Below are 18,600 nucleotides of genomic sequence, written 5' to 3' on the forward strand. Positions count from 1 at the left end.
TGCATAATACAAAATGTAATGAATGTTATGCAGAAATTTCAGGTTCAAACAAAATTCAAAAACAGACTAAAATGAAAAAGGGACGATCATACCATGGTGGGTTGTCTCCCACCTAACACTTTTAGTTAAAGTCCTTAAGTTGGACATTTGATGAGCTCCTTGTCATGGTGGCTTATGCTTGTACTGATCCAGGAATCTCCACCAATGTTTGGAATTCCAACAGCCTCCGGGGTCCCAAACGAGGCATGTAAAGCCCTTAGGTGAGTTCAAACAGGCTTCAAGGCTCCCGGGGTGTTGAATGTCAGAACAGACTCCAGGATCCCAAACTTTTCTTCTACACCCGTCTTTGTTTTGATCTACATTTTTCCAGCCGGGTGGTAAGTAATCTGAATTCTCACTGCAGTGACCAAACAGCTTCTGAGATCCATTCAATTGAACTTGACACCAATTCTTGCACCTCAAATTGAAGTGTGAAACCTCATTGAATCTTGCATACCAGCGCTAAGTGCGAGTCATTCCCCTTTTTCTCTTAAAGCCGCAAAGAGCTCTAAGATGGTCATCTATTTCAAGCAAACCATATTCAAGTGGAAAATTGAAGATAAAGGTCAAGGATTTTACCCACTTGAAGTTTGTGTTGGGTGGTAATGGCCTTGGGATAGGTGTTTCCAGTGGTTCTGCAAGCGCTACTCCCTTGTGGTCATCTGTGAGTTCCTCCACTTCTTTGCAAATTTCTTCCATTTTAACCATGTCTTGATCAAAGTCATCGATATCTTCCTCATCACTTGAGTCATAATTGGGAGGTTGAGAAAAGTTTACCTCTGCATCATCTTCGTATTCACTTGGGGAAGATTCTTGTATCCCAAAGAATTCACTTGCGGATGCAAGTTCATTACTAAGAGGACTTGACTTGGGATTTTCATTCTCAAGAAAACTTGCGTCTTGGGTTATTCCGTCCAATTCCTCATAGGATGCCTGCTTTGGGGGTTGTGCACTATCCTCCGTAGCATCAATTGTAACGTCTTCGATGGAATTCTCCACAACTCTGGATTTTGGCGGAGGTTTACATCTCCTAAATCTTCAACCAACTCTTCTTTTTCTATAATGACAGCTTCCTCTACTTGTTCTAGTACGGGGTTATGCTCTATACTGTCCACTGGAGTTTCTAGTGTCTCCTTCATGCTACGTTCTTCATTAAATTCTCCACATAAAGCCATGGGAGTTTGTTGAGTGTCTGAACGTCTGGAAGATAATTGATTTATTGCTTGCTCCAGTTGATGAAGGGTTGCATAAAATTGGTCTACTAATTCTTCGAAGTGAACCTGTGATTCCTGGCTTGATGGATATGGACATGGTGCATAGAGGAGTGGTGTTTCTTGGGAGTAATTGGATTGGCGTTGGGGTAGATAAACTTGCATATGGTGGCGAATGGTGAAAAGAAGCTTGTGAATGTGGTGGTTCGAAGTTATGTTGAGAGGATGGTCTCTGAGCATAGGGTGGGGCTTGTTGGTAGCTACAAGGGGGTCCACCATATCTATCAGCTTGGTATGCATTGTAGAATGGTCTTTGTCCATGATATATAGAAGGGTATTGTTGCCTAAAGGGTTGATCAGATCCTCTTGGCTCTATCCATCTTTGATTGCTTTGACCGTGATGCATAGTCCTGTGATAGCTTCCATTCCTTTCAACAAAAGTAGAACCAAACTCAAAGTGAGAGGGGTGAGAATTCATAGTAGTTATCAGAAATAAGAAGGGAGAACAAAAACAAAAAAACAAGTAAAAGAAAAATATTTACAATAACCAATAATAAGGCACACGTTTGCAATTCTCCGGCAACGGCGCCATTTTGAAGAATGGAAGATTGATGGTTTAGAAGTTATAATAAATTCTCGTTGCAAGTATAGTTTCTAAACCAAGCAATCAACCTTTCTTACAAACGTTTTGGTTGTCACAAGTAACAAACCCCTAAATAAATTGATAACCGAAGTATTCAAACCTCAGGTCGTCTTCTCAAGGAATTGCAGGGAGGTGTTCTTATTATTGGTTATGAAAAATAGTGTTTTTGGGGTTTAAAAAGGTTTTGAACAAGAGAGATGGATTGCAGAAATTAATAAATTAATAATGAAGAAATCTCTTGGCAAGGTATGAAAACTGGAAGTCCTATCCTAGTTATCCTTATCAATGGTGATGAGAATTATACTGTTGCTCCCACTAAGTCAACCTCTAACTATGAAGGTCAGTTAAGTAGACAAATTAATTTAATACCTAAAGTCCTAATCAACTCCTTAAGGAAAGACTAGAGTTATAGGAATCTAAATTAATCAGCAAGAATAATAATTATCAATCACGACGAGTTTGATAACTCAAGAGTTACTAATTAATCAACTAAAGCCAATAGTAAATAATAAGGAAAAACAATCATGAGTCTGAAATACTTCAAATTATATTAATTAAGAAAATCAATCCCAACATGGAAAAGTTCATAAGCCAAATAGGCAACATAAGTAATACAAGCATTAAAGCATCTGAAAGTAAAAGAGAAATATAAAGTAAAAGAAATATTGAACCTGATGAAGAGTCAAAATCCTAAATCCTTTAAGAGGAATCCTAATCCTAAATCCTAAGAGAGAGGAGAGAACCTCTCTCTAAAAACTACATCTAAAACATAAAATTGTGAGTAATGATTGAATGTCTGATTCTGCTCCACTCCTAGCCTCTAATCTATGTTTTCTGGACCGAGAACTGGGTTGAAAGAGGCCCAGAATCTGTGCCAGTGACTTCTATAATTTTGCAGATCGCGCACGTCACGCGGCCGCGTCGTCCACGATGAGCGGATAATTTATACGCTTTTTGGCATTGTTTTTAGTATGTTTTCAGTACATTTTAGTTAGTTTTTAGCATGTTTTTATTAATTTTTAGTTAAAATTTACTTTTCTGGGCTTTACTATGAGTTTGTGTGTTTTTCTGTGATTTCAGGTATTTTCTGGCTGAAATTGAGGGACCTGAGCAAAAATCTGATTCAGAGGCTGAAAAGGACTGCAGATGCTGTTGGATTCTGACCTCCCTGCACTCGAAGTAAATTTTTTGGAGCTACAGAAACCCAATTGGTGCGCTCTTAATTGCGTTTGAAAGTAGACATCCTGGGCTTTCCAGCAATGTATAATAGTCCATACTTTGCTCGAGATTTGATGGCCCAAACCGGCGTTGCAAATCAGCTTCAGAATTCCCGGCGTTTAATGCCGGAACTGGCACAAAAATTGTAGTTAAACGCCCAAACTGGCACAAAAGCTGGCGTTTAACTCCAAAAAAAGTATCTACACATGAAAGCTTCAATGCTCAGCCCAAGCACACACCAAGTGGACCCCGGAAGTGGATTTTTACGTCATTTACTCATTTCTGTATACCCTAGGTTACTAGTTCACTATTAATAGGACCTTTTGATATTGTATCTCTACCTCATGACACTTTACACGTTTCTCATTGTATCTTCTACGGCATGAGTCTCTAAACCCCATGGTTAGGGGTGAGGAGCTCTACTGTGTCTTGATGGATTAATGCAATTACTACTGTTTTTCATTCAATCACGCTTGCTTCTATTCTAAGATATCACTTGCTCCTAAACTTGATGAATGTGATGATCCGTGACACTCATCATCATTCTCACCTATGAACGTGTGCCTGACAACCACCTCCGTTCTATCTTAGATTGAGTAGATATCTCTTGGATTCTTTAATCAGAATCTTCGTGGTATAAGCTAGAATTGATGGCGGCATTCAAGAGAATCCGGAAGGTCTAAACCTTGTCTGTGGTATTCTGAGTAGGATTCAATGATTGAATGACTGTGACGAGCTTCAAACTTCTGAAGGCTGGGCGTTAGTGACAGACGCAAAAAGAATCACTGGATTCTATTCCAACCTGATTGAGAACCGACAGATGATTAGCCGTGCTGTGACAAAGCGCGTTGAACATTTTCACTGAGAGGATGGGAGGTAGCCATTGACAATGGTGAAACCCTACATACAGCTTGCCATGGAAGGAGCCTTGCGTGCATGAAGAAGAAGACAGTAGGAAAGCAGAGATTCAGAAGATAGAGCATCTCCAAAACCTCAACCTGTTCTCCATTACTGCAAAACAAGTACTTATTTTATGTTCTTTTACTTTTCACAATTAAACTTGATAATTATTGATATCCTGACTAAGAGTTACAAGATAACCATAGCTTGCTTCAAGCCGACAATCTCCGTGGGATCGACCTTTACTCACGTAAGGTATTACTTGGACGACCTAGTGCACTTGCTGGTTTGTTGTGCGGAGTTGCAAAAGTGTGATTGCAATTTTGTGCACCAAGTTTTTGGCGCCGTTGCTGGGGATTGTTCGAGTTTGGATAACTGACGGTTTATCTTGTTGCTTAGATTAGGACTGTTTTATTTTTGTTGGTTTAGAGTCTTTTATTTGAGTTTAGTTTCATATTTTAAGTTTGGTGTCAATTGCATGCCTTTGTTTTCTTTTAATTTTTCGAATTTGCATGTTCTTAGCCCTTTCTTAATCTTTAAAAATTCTAAGTTTGGTGTCTTCTTTATGTTTTCCTTTAAAATTTTCGAAAATTTGTGTTTGATTTTCTAAGAATTTTAAGTTTGGTGTCATTTTGTTGTTTTTCTCTTTCCTCATTTCAAAAATCAAATCTTTTTCAAAATAATTTTCAATCATATCTTTTCAATTGCTAACTCCAAAATCTTTTTTATTAATTAATTGATTTAGTTTTCAATTTGCTTTGATCTTATTTTCTTTTAGTTTTCGAAATTTGCTTTTATTTCCCATTTGTTTTATTTTATTATTTTCGGTCAAATAAAAAAAATTTATACTTTACTTGTGAATCATTATCATATTCCCTTTCTCCATCATGGACCTAAGTGGAATTGAGCAGTCCAGAAGGACTCTGGGTTCATATGCTAACCCCATTACAGCTGCATATGGGAGTAGCATCTGTATACCTCCCATCAAAGCAAGCAGCTTTGAGCTAAATCCTCAACTCATTATCATGGTGCAGCAAAATTGCCAGTATTCCAGTCTTTCACAGGAAGAACCTACTGAGTTTCTGGCACAATTCTTACAAATTACTGACACAGTACGTGATAAAGAGGTGGATCAGGATGTCTACAGACTATTACTGTTTCCATTTGCTGTAAAAGATCAAGCTAAGAGGTGGTTGAGTAACCAACCTACAGCAAGCATAAAGACATGGAGACAGTTATCAGACAAATTCCTGAATCAATTTTACCCTCCAAAAAGGATGACACAGCTAAGGCTGGACATCCAAGGCTTTAAACAAGAGGATAATGAATCCCTTTATAATGCCTGGGAGAGGTATAGAGGTATGCTAAGAAAATGCCCCTCTGAAATGTTTTCAGAGTGGGTACAGTTAGACATCTTCTACTATGGGCTTACAGAAAAAGCTCAGATGTCTCTAGACCACTCAGCTGGTGGATCTATACATATGAGGAAGACGATTGAAGAGGCTCAAGAACTCATAGATACTGTTGCTAGAAATCAACATTTGTACTCTAGCAGTGAGCCCTCTACAAAAGAAGAAGCTATGGCAGTAGCTACTGATCCTAATCCTCAAGAACAGATTGTTGAGCTTAATCAGCAATTACTCCTGATGACAAAACAGTTGGCAGAATTTAAAAAGATGCTCCAAGAAACTAAAATTGCCAACAAGAACATAGAATCACAGTTGAATCAGACAAAACATCAGTTATCTAAACAGATAACAGAAGGATGCCAAGCAGTTCAACTGAGGAGTGGGAAGACATTGAATAATACTGCTCAAAGTAGCAAAAAGCCAAGAAAGGAACAATTGACAGAGGATAACCAAACCACTGCCCAAAATCCCTCTGAGGACAGTAAGAGTCCAGAGAGGAATACTCCTGGCGTTCAAACGCCAGAAAAAGGGGAAAAGCTGGCGTTAAACGCCCATTCCTTGCCCAGTTCTGGCATTCAAACGCCAGAAAAGGGGGAAAAGTTGGCGTTAAACGCGCATTCCTCACCCAATCCTGGCGTTCAAGCGCCAATGAGAAATCAGACACCTGAGAGTGCTGATAGTAACCCCTCTAAAAAGGCTTCTCCAACCACCTTTGTAAGGAATAAACCTGCAGCAACTAAGGTTGAAGAATATAAAGCCAAGATGCCTTATCCTCAGAAACTCCGCCAAGCGGAACAAGATAAGCAATTTGCCCGCTTTGTAGACTATCTAAGGACTCTTGAAATAAAGATTCCGTTTGCAGAGGCACTTGAGCAAAATACCTTCTTATGCTAAGTTCATGAAAGAGAACTTAAGTCATAAGAAGGATTGGAGAGAAACTGAAAAAGTGTTTCTCACTGAAGAATGCAGTGCAGTCATTCTGAAAAGCTTACCAGAAAAGCTTCAAGATTCAGGAAGCTTTATGATACCATGCACATTAGAAGGTGCTTGCACCAAGACAGCCCTGTGTGACCTTGGAGCAAGTATCAATCTAATACCTACATCCACTATCAGAAAGCTTGGGTTGACTGAAGAAGTCAAACCAACCTGGATATGTCTCCAACTTGCTGATGGCTCCATTAAATATCCATCAGGCATAATTGAGGACATGATTGTCAAGTTTGGGCCATTCAGACACATCAAATGACTGCATGAGCGCTGACATTATTGACTCTTTGGTGGAAGAGATCAATATGACTGAAAGTCTAGCATCAGAGTTAGAGGACATCTTTAAAGATGTTCAGCCTGATCAGGAGGAACCAGAGGAAATAAAAGAATTTTTGAAAATTCCTCAGGAAGAGGATAAGCCTCCCAAACCTGATCTCAAACCACTACCACCATCTCTGAAGTATGTATTTCTGGGAGAGGGTGACACTTTTCCAGTGATCATAAGCTCTGCTTTAAATTCACAGGAAGAGGAAGCACTAATTCAAGTGCTAAGGACACACAAGACAGCTCTTGGATGGTCCATAAGTGATCTTAAGGGTATTAGCCAAGCAAGATGCATGCACAAGATCCTATTGGAGGATAATGCCAAACCAGTGGTTCAACCACAAAGGCGGCTAAATCCAGCCATGAAGGAGGTGGTGCAGAAAGAGGTCACTAAATTACTAGAGGCTGGGATTATTTATCCTATTTCTGATAGCCTCTGGGTGAGCCATGTCCAAGTTGTCCCCAAAAAGGGAGGCATGACAGTGGTTCATAATGAAAAGAATGAACTGGTTCCTACAAGAACAGTTACAGGGTGGTGTATGTGTATTGACTACAGAAGGCTCAATACAGCCACCAGAAAGGATCATTTTTCTTTACCATTCATAGACCAAATGCTAGAAAGACTAGCTGGTCATGATTATTACTGCTTTTTGGATGGCTATTCAGGTTACAACCAAATTGCAGTAGATCCTCAGGACCAAGAGAAAACAGCATTCACTTGCCCTTCTGGCGTGTTTGCCTACAGAAGAATACCTTTTAGTCTGTGTAATGCACCTGCAACTTTTCAGAGATGCATGCTATCCATCTTCTCTGATATGGTGGAGAAGTTCCTGGAAGTCTTCATGGATGACTTCTCAGTAAATGGAGACTCATTCAGCTCCTGTCTTAACCACCTAGCACTTGTCCTGAAAAGGTGCCAAGAGACTAACCTGGTCTTAAACTAGGAAAAAAGTCACTTTATGGTGACTAAAGGAATTGTCCTTGGGCACAAAATTTCAAGCAAGGGAATAGAGGTGGATAAAGCAAAGGTAGAGGTAATTGAAAAATTACCACCACCTGCTAATGTTAAGGCAATCAGAAGCTTTTTGGGGCATGCAGGATTCTACAGAAGGTTTATAAAGGATTTTTCAAAAATTACAAAACCTCTAAGCAACCTGCTAGCTGCTGACACACCATTTGTGTTTGACACACAGTGTCTGCAGGCATTTGAGACCCTGAAAGCCAAGCTGGTCACAGCACCAGTCATCTCTGCACCAGACTGGACATTGCCATTCGAACTAATGTGTGATGCCAGAGACCATGCCATTGGTGCAGTGTTGGGACAGAGGCATAACAAACTTCTGCACGTCATTTATTATGCTAGCCGTGTTCTAAATGACGCACAGAAGAATTACACAACCACAGAAAAAGAGTTACTTGCAGTGGTTTATGCCATTGACAAGTTTAGATCCTATTTGGTAGGGTTAAAAGTGATTGTGTACACTGATCATGCTGCTCTTAAATACTTACTCACAAAGCAGGATTCAAAACCCAGGCTCATAAGGTGGGTGCTGCTTCTGCAAGAGTTTGATATAGAAATAAGAGACAGAAAAGGGACAGAGAACCAAGTAGCTGATCATCTGTCCCGAATAGAACCAGTAGCTGGGGCGTCCCTCCCTTCTACTGAGATCTCTGAGACTTTCCCAGATGAGCAACTCTTTGCCATTCAGGAAGCTCCATGGTTTGCAGATATTGCAAATTATAAAGCTGTGAGGTTCATACCCCAGGAGTACAGCAGGGTGCAAAGAAAGAAATTAATTTCAGATGCCAAGTACTACCTATGGGATGAGCCATATCTCTTTAAGAGATGTGCAGACGGAATGATCCGCAGATGTGTACCTAGAAAGGAAGCACAAAGGATCCTGTGGCATTGCCATGGATCACAGTACGGGGGACATTTCGGAAGTGAGTGAACAGCCACTAAGGTCCTCCAATGTGGCTTCTACTGACCTACTCTTTATAGAGATGCCCGAGAGTTTGTGCGTAACTGTGATAGTTGCCAAAGAGCTGGTAACTTGCCTCATAGATACGCCATGCCTCAACAAGGGATCCTAGAGATTGAATTGTTTGATGTATAGGGTATTGACTTCATGGGTCCGTTCCCACCATCATACTCAAACACTTACATTCTGGTGGCAGTGGACTACGTATCTAAATGGGTAGAAGCAATTGCTACACCCACTAATGATACTAAGACCGTGCTGAAATTCCTCCAGAAACACATCTTCAGCAGGTTTGGTGTTCCCAGAGTACTAATCAGTGATGGGGGCACTCATTTCTGCAATAAACAGCTGTACTCTGCTATGGTCCGATATGGAATTAGCCACAAAGTGGCAACCCCATATCATCCACAGACAAATGGGCAAGCTGAAGTCTCTAACAGAGAGCTAAAAAGAATCCTAGAACAGACTGTAATTGCCCGTAGAAAGGATTGGGCAAAGAGCTTGGATGATGCTCTGTGGGCATACAGAACAGCATTCAAGACTCCTATAGGAACCTCTCCATACCAACTTGTGTATGGCAAGGCCTGTCATCTGCCCGTGGAACTGGAACATAAAGCCTACTGGGCAACCAGATTCCTAAACCTGGATGCTAAGTTAGCTGGTGAAAAAAGCTTACTCCAGCTAAATGAGCTAGATGAATTTAGACTCAGTGCCTTTGAAAATGCAAAAATTTATAAGGAAAAGGCAAAGAAGTGGCATGACAAGAAGTTGTCATCCAGAGTCTTTGAGCCAGGACAAAAAGTTCTGCTCTTCAACTCTAGGCTCAAACTATTCCCAGGAAAACTTAAATCCCGGTGGAGGGGTCCGTATGTGATTACAGGAGTGTCACCATATGAATATATTGAGCTTCAGGATATTGATTCTGACAAAAAGTTCATTGTTAATGGACAGAGGATCAAACATTATCTTGAAAGCAATTTTGAGCAAGAATGCTCAAAACTGAGGCTTGAATGAATCTCAGTAAAAGGTCCAGCAAAAGACAGTAAAGAAGCACTTGCTGGGAGGCAACCCAGTCATTAGCAGGTCATCTGTTTTGTTTAATAAAAGTTTGATACATATTCTCAAAGGGCGATCATCAAAATTGAAGGAATTCACGGAGTTACAGAAGGATTCAGTGCAAAAAGCAGAGAAAAGGAGCTTGCTGGCGAAAAGATGCCAGTAAGGGGTACTCTGGGCGTTAAACGCCAGAATGGGCACCATTCTGGCGTTTAACGCCGGTAAAGGTACCATTTTGGGCATTAAACCCCAGAATGGGCACCATTCTGGGCGTTTAATGCTAGGTGTGCAGCATCCTGGGCGTTTAGCAAAACGCCCAGTGATGAAGGGGTTTCTGGCATTTAACGCCAGCCAGGGTACCTGGCTGGGCGTTAAACGCCCATAATGGCCAACATTTGGGCGTTAAATGCCAGATAGGTGGGGGACAGAGATTTTGCTTTCCACTTTAAATTTTTTCAAACTTTCCTATTTTGATCGATAATTTTCTACATAAACACATTTCAAACTTTCATCATTCACCTTCAAATTTTCAAAATTAAAATCATTATTCAAATCTCTCTCAAATCCTTTCCCAATCTTCTTCTTCAAAAAAAAAAACTCAAATATCTCTCAAATTCTTTCCATATCTTCTCAAATCTCCTTCAAAATTTTTGAAATCTCTCCCCCCTCCCTTATAAATATACGTTCGGCCATCCCCCTTTCCCCACCATTCGAATTTGCTCTCCTCCTCTCTCTCCTCTTTCCTTTCTTTTGCTTGAGGACAAGCAAACCTCTAAGTTTGGTGTGTTTTTCCGTGATCACTAAGCTAAGACTCATCAAGATCATGGCTCCCAAAGGAAAACAAACCAATTCAAGAGGCAAGAAAGAGAATGCTCCAAAGGATCTTTGGATTCAAGAGAGGTTCTTAACCAAAGAATATGCAGACCATTACCACAAAATAATGGGTCTAAGGTCAGTGATCCCGGAAGTTAAATTTGATTTGAAAGAAGATGAATATCCGGAGATCCAAGAGCAAATTCGAAACTGAGGATGGGAAGTTCTAACCAACCCTGAGACAAAGGTTGGAAGAAACATTGTTCAGGAATTCTACTCAAATCTGTGGCTGACAGATAAGCAGAGAATGACTGGAACTGCTTTTCATACCTATAGAACCATGGTCAGAGGGAGAATTATTTACTTCCATCTGGACAAAATAAGAGAGGTCTTCAAATTGCCTTAACTACAAGATGATCCTGAATCCTTTAATATGAGAATGGTGAGAGTAGATAAGGGGTTGGATCAAGTTCTAGAGGACATATGCCTCCCTGGAACCAAGTGGATGACCAATTCAAAAGGTGTCCCAAACCAACTCAAGAGGGGAGATCTCAAACCAGTTGCAAGAGGCTGGTTGGACTTTATAGGGCGTTCTATCTTGCCCACTAGTAACCGTTCTGAGGTTACTATCAAGAGAGCAGTGATGATTCATTGCATTATGCTGGGAAAAGAAGTGGAGATTCATCATCTGATTGTTTGTGAGATTTACACAATTGCAAACAAGAACTCCACTGAAGCCAAACTGGCTTACCCAACCTTAATCTCTTTGCTATGTAAAGATGCTGGGGTGAGGATGGGAGTAGATGAATTCATCCCAATTGAGCACCCAATCACCAAGAAGTCAATGGAAGGACAAATGCAAGATAACTCTATCAAAAGGAGGGCGCAGGAGTTCCTCCCTGAACTTCCTGAAATTGACTACTGGACTCACCTAGAAGCATCTGTTGCCAAGCTGCAAGAAGCTATAGAACAAATTAAGGAAGAACAGCAGAATCAAAACTGCATGCTCTGCAAATTGCTGAAGGAACAAGAGAAGCAGGGGCGTGAGCTACAGGAGCTGAAGCGCCAGAAGCTCTCCCTTGAAGGGTCAAATACCCCACAAGTTGAGGGAGCATCCACTTCTCAAGATCAAGGTTGTTGAGTCCTAACTCTGTGATAATCTCTATCATTAGGAGTCTATTTTAGAGTCATTTAAAAATTTTGTTTTCTATTACTATTAGTCTTATCTTATATCTATTTTTGAGTCTTGTTCTTAATTCATGATTAATAAAATTTAAGGTTCATGTCTTAAAGCTATAAATGTCCTATGAATCCATCACCTCTCTTAAATGAAAAATGCTTTAATCACAAAAGAACAAGAAGTACAGGATTTCGAATTCATCTCTGAAACTAGTTGAATTAGTTTGATGTGGTGACAATAATTTTATTTTCTGAATGAATGCTTGAACAGTGCATATGTCTTTTGAATTTGTTGATTAAAGAATGTTAAACTTGTTGGCTCTTAAAAGAATGATGGAAAAGGAGAAATGTTATTGAGGATCTGAAAAATCATCAAATTGATTCTTGAAGCAAGAAAAAGCAGTAATATATATATATATATTTAAAGTGATCCAAGGCAAAAAGAGTGTGCTTAAGAACCCTGGACACCTCTGATTGGGGACAATAGCAAAGCTGAGTCACAATCTAAAAAGGTTCACCCAGTCATGTGTCTGTGGCATGTATGTATCCGGTGGTAATACTAGAAGACAGAGTGCTTTGGGCCACAGCCAAGACTCATAAAGTAGCTATGTTCAAGAATCATCATACTTAACTAGGAGAATCAATAACACCATCTGAGTTCTGAGTTCCTATAGATGCCAATCATTCTAAACTTCAAAGGATAAAGTGAGATGCCAAAACTATTCAGAAGCAAAAAGCTACTAGTCCAGCTCATCTAATTGGAGCTAAGTTTCTTTGATATTTTGGAGTCTATAGTATATTCTCTTCTTTTTATTCTATTTTGATTTTCAGTTGCTTGGGGACAAGCAACAATTTAAGTTTGGTGTTGTGATGAGCGGATAATTTATACGCTTTTTGGCATTGTTTTTAGTATGTTTTCAGTACATTTTAGTTAGTTTTTAGCATGTTTTTATTAATTTTTAGTTAAAATTCACTTTTCTGGGCTTTACTATGAGTTTTTGTGTTTTTTCTGTGATTTCAGGTATTTTTTGGCTGAAATTGAGGGACCTGAGCAAAAATCTGATTCAGAGGCTGAAAAGGACTGCAGATGTTGTTGGATTCTGACCTCCCTGCACTCGAAGTGGATTTTCTGGAGCTACAGAAGCCCAATTGGCGCGCTCTCAATTGAGTTGAAAAGTAGACATACTGGGATTTCCAGCAGTATCTAATAGTCTATACTTTGCCCGAGATTTGATGGCCCAAACCGGCGTTGCAAATCAGCTTCAGAATTCCCGGCGTTTAACGCCGGAACTGGCACAAAAATTGGAGTTAAACGCCCAAACTGGCACAAAAGCTGGTGTTTAACTCCAGAAAAAGTCTCTACACATGAAAGCTTTAATGCTCAGCCCAAGCACACACCAAGTGGACCTCGGAAGTGGATTTTTACGTCATTTACTCATTTCTGTATACCCTAGGTTACTAGTTCACTATTAATAGGACCTTTTGATATTGTATCTCTACCTCATGAAACTTTACACATTTCTCATTGTATCTTCTACGGCAAGAGTCTCTAAACCCCATGGTTGGGGGTGAGGAGCTCTGCTGTGTCTTGATGGATTAATGCAATTACTACTGTTTTTCATTCAATCACGCTTGCTTCTATTCTAAGATATCACTTGCTCCTAAACTTGATGAATGTGATGATCCGTGACACTCATCATCATTCTCACCTATGAATGTGTTCCTGACAACCACCTCCGTTCTACCTTAGATTGAGTAGATATCTCTTGGATTCTTTAATCAGAATCTTCGTGGTATAAGCTAGAATTGATGGCAGCATTCAAGAGAATTTGGAAGGTCTAAACCTTGTCTGTGGTATTCTGAGTAGGATTCAATGATTGAATGACTGTGACGAGCTTCAAACTCCTGAAGGCTGGGCGTTAGTGATAGACGCAAAAGAATCACTGGATTCTATTCCAACCTGATTGAGAACCAACAGATGATTAGCCGTGCTGTGACAGAGCGCGTTGAACATTTTCACTGAGAGGATGGGAGGTAGCCATTGACAACGGTGAAACCCTACATACAGCTTGCCATGGAAGGAGCCTTGTGTGCATGAAGAAGAAGATAGTAGGAAAGCAGAGATTCAGAAGATAGAGCATCTCCAAAACGTCAACCTGTTCTCCATTACTGCAAAACAAGTACTTATTTTATGTTCTTTTACTTTTCACAATTAAACCTGATAATTATTGATATCCTGACTAAGAGTTACAAGATAACCATAGCTTGCTTCAAGCCGACAATCTCCGTGGGATCGACCCTTACTCACGTAAGGTATTACTTGGACGACCCAGTGCACTTACTGGTTAGTTGTGCGGAGTTGCAAAAGTGTGATTGCAATTTCATGCACCATCCACGCGTTCGCGTCACTCAGCATTTTTCGTACCACGCGTGTGCGTCATCCACGCATTCGCGTCGTTCGTGCAGCTTCCAATCTGCGCGGTCGCGTCAGGCACGCAAGCGCGTCACTGTGATTTCTTCCATGTCGCGCGGTCGCGTGAGCCATGCGACCGCGTGACTTCTCGCTGGTCATCTCCTTAATTCCTTGTGTTCCTTCCACTTTTGCACGCTTCGTCTTCATTCTTTACGTCATTCCTGCCTTATGAAGCCTGAAACACTTAGCACACAGATCACGGCATCGAATGGTACGAAGGAAAATAAAAACATACAACTAAAAGGTCTTTAGGAAGCAAGTTTTCAATCATAGAATATATTTAGGAAGGAATTGTAAATACATGCAAATCATATGAATAAGTGGGTGAAGACTTGATAAAACCACACAATTAAATACAATATGAATCATAAAATAGTGGTTTATCACGCCCGACAGGGACGGTGTTTAATCCCGCCTGTCGAGGTAGTGGCGGTAGCGTAAGGACGGTGGTTAATCCTGCTTATGTTGAGATGTGAGGTCTGAGGCAAGAGTATCCCGCTCGCATCCCTTCAGATCTATAGGGCGTGCAGGCGCTGGTACTTGGACAGTGATCCTGGCACTATATCTCGGGGGTTCCCATATGTGCAATCCGAAGGGCGACGTCTCCATGGAGATGTGTCGAGTTGGCAGTTGAACCATCAATGTGATATTACAGCCAGTAGGGCAGGCATTCATCATATGCATTTTCTATCTGTTTGTATGCTTTGTTTACTTGTAATGGCTTGCCAAATTGAATAACATGCTTACTTGCTATCTGAATTATTTGCCTTATATGCTTCTACTTGTGCTTTACTTGCATTGTATATTACCTTTGTTTTCTGCTGGGATTGAGGAAGTTCGGAAGGCAGTGGCAATGGGATCGCATGGAGGATCGGTTGGTGAAGGCTGTGGGACAGCGTGTTTGGTTAGAGTAGAAGTCCCCTAAGATAGATGACCTGGTTTATTTAAGTTAATATTGGCAAATTTATGTTTATTTGTTTTAGAATGCTTTAAGTTTGAATCTTGTGATTGGATATGGAGATTAGGCTTGCCTTTGGCATCCCGGAGTCTTATATCCTACATCACTGGGCACTGTTACCATACTGAGAACCTCCGGTTCTCATACCATATCTCTGTTGTGTTTTTCAGATGCAGGTCGCAACCCACCTCGGTGAGTTGCTTTGAATGGTGACAGAAGCGGAGGATCTTGGATTCTTTTGGAGTCTTTTTGGTTTATTTTGTTTATACATCTCTCCTTTTGCACTTTGTTTTGCCTAGAGGCATGTATATGAGAGAACAAAACTTGTATAAGCTGTTTTCACTGTATGGTCATGTATACCTGTATATGGCTATCCGGCTTAAACACTGCGAGTCGTGACTGGTTTCTTATGATACTATATACTTATCTTTTGTTATATCTTAACTGTTTCTTGTGCCTTAAGTTAGTAGCTTCGTTAGTACGCTTTGCGTTTTTCAAATCCTGTTTTTGAGTTATATCCTTCATCAGGCATCTAGAATTATACTATTCATTCTATATATTATATGTACGAGCTTAGAACTGTCGTAATCTCTGGTTAACCTTTGCTTTACGACGCGAGGTAAAGCTTAGGCTAATTAGGGTGTTACATTTAGTTGTATCAGAGTGGTTCGTCCTCGTAAGCCTGAGGGATAGACCGATTGTGCTTCATTGCATACTCTGTGTGTCTTTTCTTTGATGCTATTAGGTTATCTGTTTGATATTGAATAGCATGCTTGTTTGTGAGTGCCTGTTTGGGAAAATTGAAGCACTAGCCTCTTGATATTGAGACTGATCACCTTGATATCGGCTATTTGGTGTGGACAGGAACCCTAATGGCCACTCGCGGACGGGGTCAAACACGAACACGAGGAAGTAGAAATGAGCAACCAGCTGACAATCATGCCGAATTCATGGCGGCAATGGTGAATCTCGCTAATACCATGGAAGCTATTGCTGTTGCGACTCTGTAAGCTGTGCAGAGATCGGGCCAACCGGCCGGGACTGGAAATAGCAACAGGAATGGCGAAGGGAATGCCAATGATAATGTTGAGGGTAACGGCAATAACACGGGAGGAGTTCTGATGACCTTGGCGACGTTTCTCAAGGTTAATCCGCCAACTTTTCGCGGATCCACAAATCCTACTAAAGCTGACCACTGGTTCCAAGCTTTGGAGCATGCTTTACAAGCGCAGCATGTTCCCCTCAATCAATACGTCGAATTTGCCGCTTATCAGCTAGCGGGAGAGGCCCAGCCTTGGTGGCAAGCTGAGTGTCATTTGCTACAACTTCAGAACACCGACATTCCATGGGAGGTGTTCCAGACGGCTTTCTACAAGAAATACTTCCCTGAGTCTACAAGGGAAGCAAAGGAAATGGAACTAATGTAGCTGAAGCAAGGTTCCCTATCTATGGCGGACTACACCAACAAGTTTGAGGGGCTCTGTAGGTTTTCTAGGGTGTGTCAAGGTGCCCCAGAGACTTACGAGAGCTGGAAGTGCATTAAGTATCAGAGAGGGTTGAAGGACAACATCCTGACTCTTGTGGCTGCATTGGAGATTCATACTTTTTCTGACGTTGTGAACAAGGCTAGAGTAGTGGAAGAGTATGCCAAGACTGTGGCGGCATCCAAGGACACTCATGGAGGGAGCTCTAGTCGGGGATGTGGCAAGTATTTTCATCCGAGAGGACAAAGCTTCAAGAGAGGAGGATATGCACCTCAAGGCTGGGGGGCTTCAGAAAGAAGAATCAGAATCAATTTTAGTATGCTAAGGGAAGAGGAAATCAGAGTAAGAATTCTTTGGATTTAGTTTGTGATCGTTGTGGGCATTTCCATCCTTATGACTCATGCAAAATTGGTTTAGGTAGTTGCTTCAATTGTGGGTTGCCTGGCCACATTGCGAGGGATTGCCCTCGTGGGAGGAATCAGAATGCGGGCCAAAGTCAGCATCAAGGTTGAGTCTTTGTTGTGAATGCCAAGGATGCTTCTACGGATCTGTTGATGAGAGGTATATGTCTAATTGGTGATAAATCCTTAGTTGCATTATATGATACTGGAGATTTGCATTCATTTATTTTATTTGCTAAAGTTGAGGCATTAGGCTTGAAAGTGTCAGAGTTACATTTTGATTTGCATGTACATACCCCGCATAAAATAGTTACGACTAGGTCAGGTTGTAGACAAGTATGTTTCAAGCTTGAGGGTAGAGACTTTGTGCATGACTTGATCTGTTTACCAATGGTGGGGCTAGAAATGATTTTGGGGTTTGATTAGTTGTCGAAGAATCGGGTTTTGCTGGATTGCTTTGAACAAATGATGAGCGGATAATTTATACGCTTTTTGGCATTGTTTTTAGTATGTTTTTAGTACATTTTAGTTAGTTTTTAGCATGTTTTTATTAGTTTTTAGTTAAAATTCACTTTTCTGGGCTTTACTATGAGTTTGTGTGTTTTTTTGTTATTTCAGGTATTTTCTGGCTGAAATTGAGGGACCTGAGCAAAAATCTGATTCAGAGGCTGAAAAGGACTGCAGATGCTGTTGGATTCTGACCTCCCTGCACTCGAAGTGGATTTTCTGGAGCTACAAAAGCCCAATTGGCGCGCTCTCAATTGCGTTGGAAAGTAGACATCCTGGGTTTTCCAGCAATGTATAATAGTCCATACTTTGCCCGAGATTTGATGGCCCAAACCGGCGTTGCAAATCAGCTTCAGAATTCCCGGCGTTTAACGCCGAAACTGGCACAAAAATTGGAGTTAAACGCCCAAACTGGCACAAAAGCTGGCGTTTAACTCCAGAAAAAGTCTATACACATGAAAGCTTCAATGCTCAGCCCAAGCACACACCAAGTGGACCCCGGAAGTGGATTTTTACGTTATTTACTCATTTCTGTATACCTTAGGTTACTAGTTCACTATTAATAGGACCTTTTGATATTGTATCTGGACATCATGACACTTTATACGTTTCTTATTGTATCTTCTACGGCATGAGTCTCTAAACCCCATGGTTGGGGGTGAGGAGCTCTGCTGTGTCTTGATGGATTAATGCAATTACTACTGTTTTTCATTCAATCATGCTTGCGTCTATTCTAAGATATCACTTGTTCCTAAACCTGATGAAAGTGATGATCCGTGACACTCATAATCATTCTCACCTATGAACGTGTGCCTGACAACCACCTCCGTTCTACCTTAGATTGAGTAGATATCTCTTGAATTCCTTAATCAGAATCTTCGTGGTATAAGCTAGAATTGATGGTGGCATTCAAGAGAATCCGGAAGGTCTAAACCTTCTCTGTGGTATTCTGAGTAGGATTCAAGGATTGAATGACTGTGACGAGTTTCAAACTCCTGAAGGCTGGGCGTTAGTGA

General features: G+C 40.8%; 1 protein-coding gene across 1 annotated transcript; it reads left to right on the forward strand.

Moving 5' to 3' along the window:
- Positions 1-16,064: 16,064 nt before the first annotated feature.
- On the forward strand, positions 16,065-16,619 carry LOC130939743 (uncharacterized). The gene is made up of 2 exons (XM_057867829.1): positions 16,065-16,154; positions 16,212-16,619. Exons 1-2 carry the CDS (start codon positions 16,065-16,067, stop codon positions 16,617-16,619), a joined length of 498 nt encoding a protein of 165 aa, XP_057723812.1.
- The last annotated feature ends 1,981 nt before the right edge of the window (positions 16,620-18,600 follow it).

This window comes from Arachis stenosperma, chromosome 7 (genome assembly GCF_014773155.1).
Source record: "Arachis stenosperma cultivar V10309 chromosome 7, arast.V10309.gnm1.PFL2, whole genome shotgun sequence".
Classification (NCBI taxonomy): domain Eukaryota; kingdom Viridiplantae; phylum Streptophyta; class Magnoliopsida; order Fabales; family Fabaceae; genus Arachis; species Arachis stenosperma.

Coding starts and splice junctions, on each gene's coding strand:
- LOC130939743 (XM_057867829.1), top strand. CDS start 16,065: ATGGCCACTCGCGGACGGGGTCAAACACGAACACGAGGAAGTAGAAAT. Junction 16,155..16,211: donor CCGAATTCATGGCGGCAATG/GTGAATCTCGCT, acceptor TAAGCTGTGCAG/AGATCGGGCCAACCGGCCGG.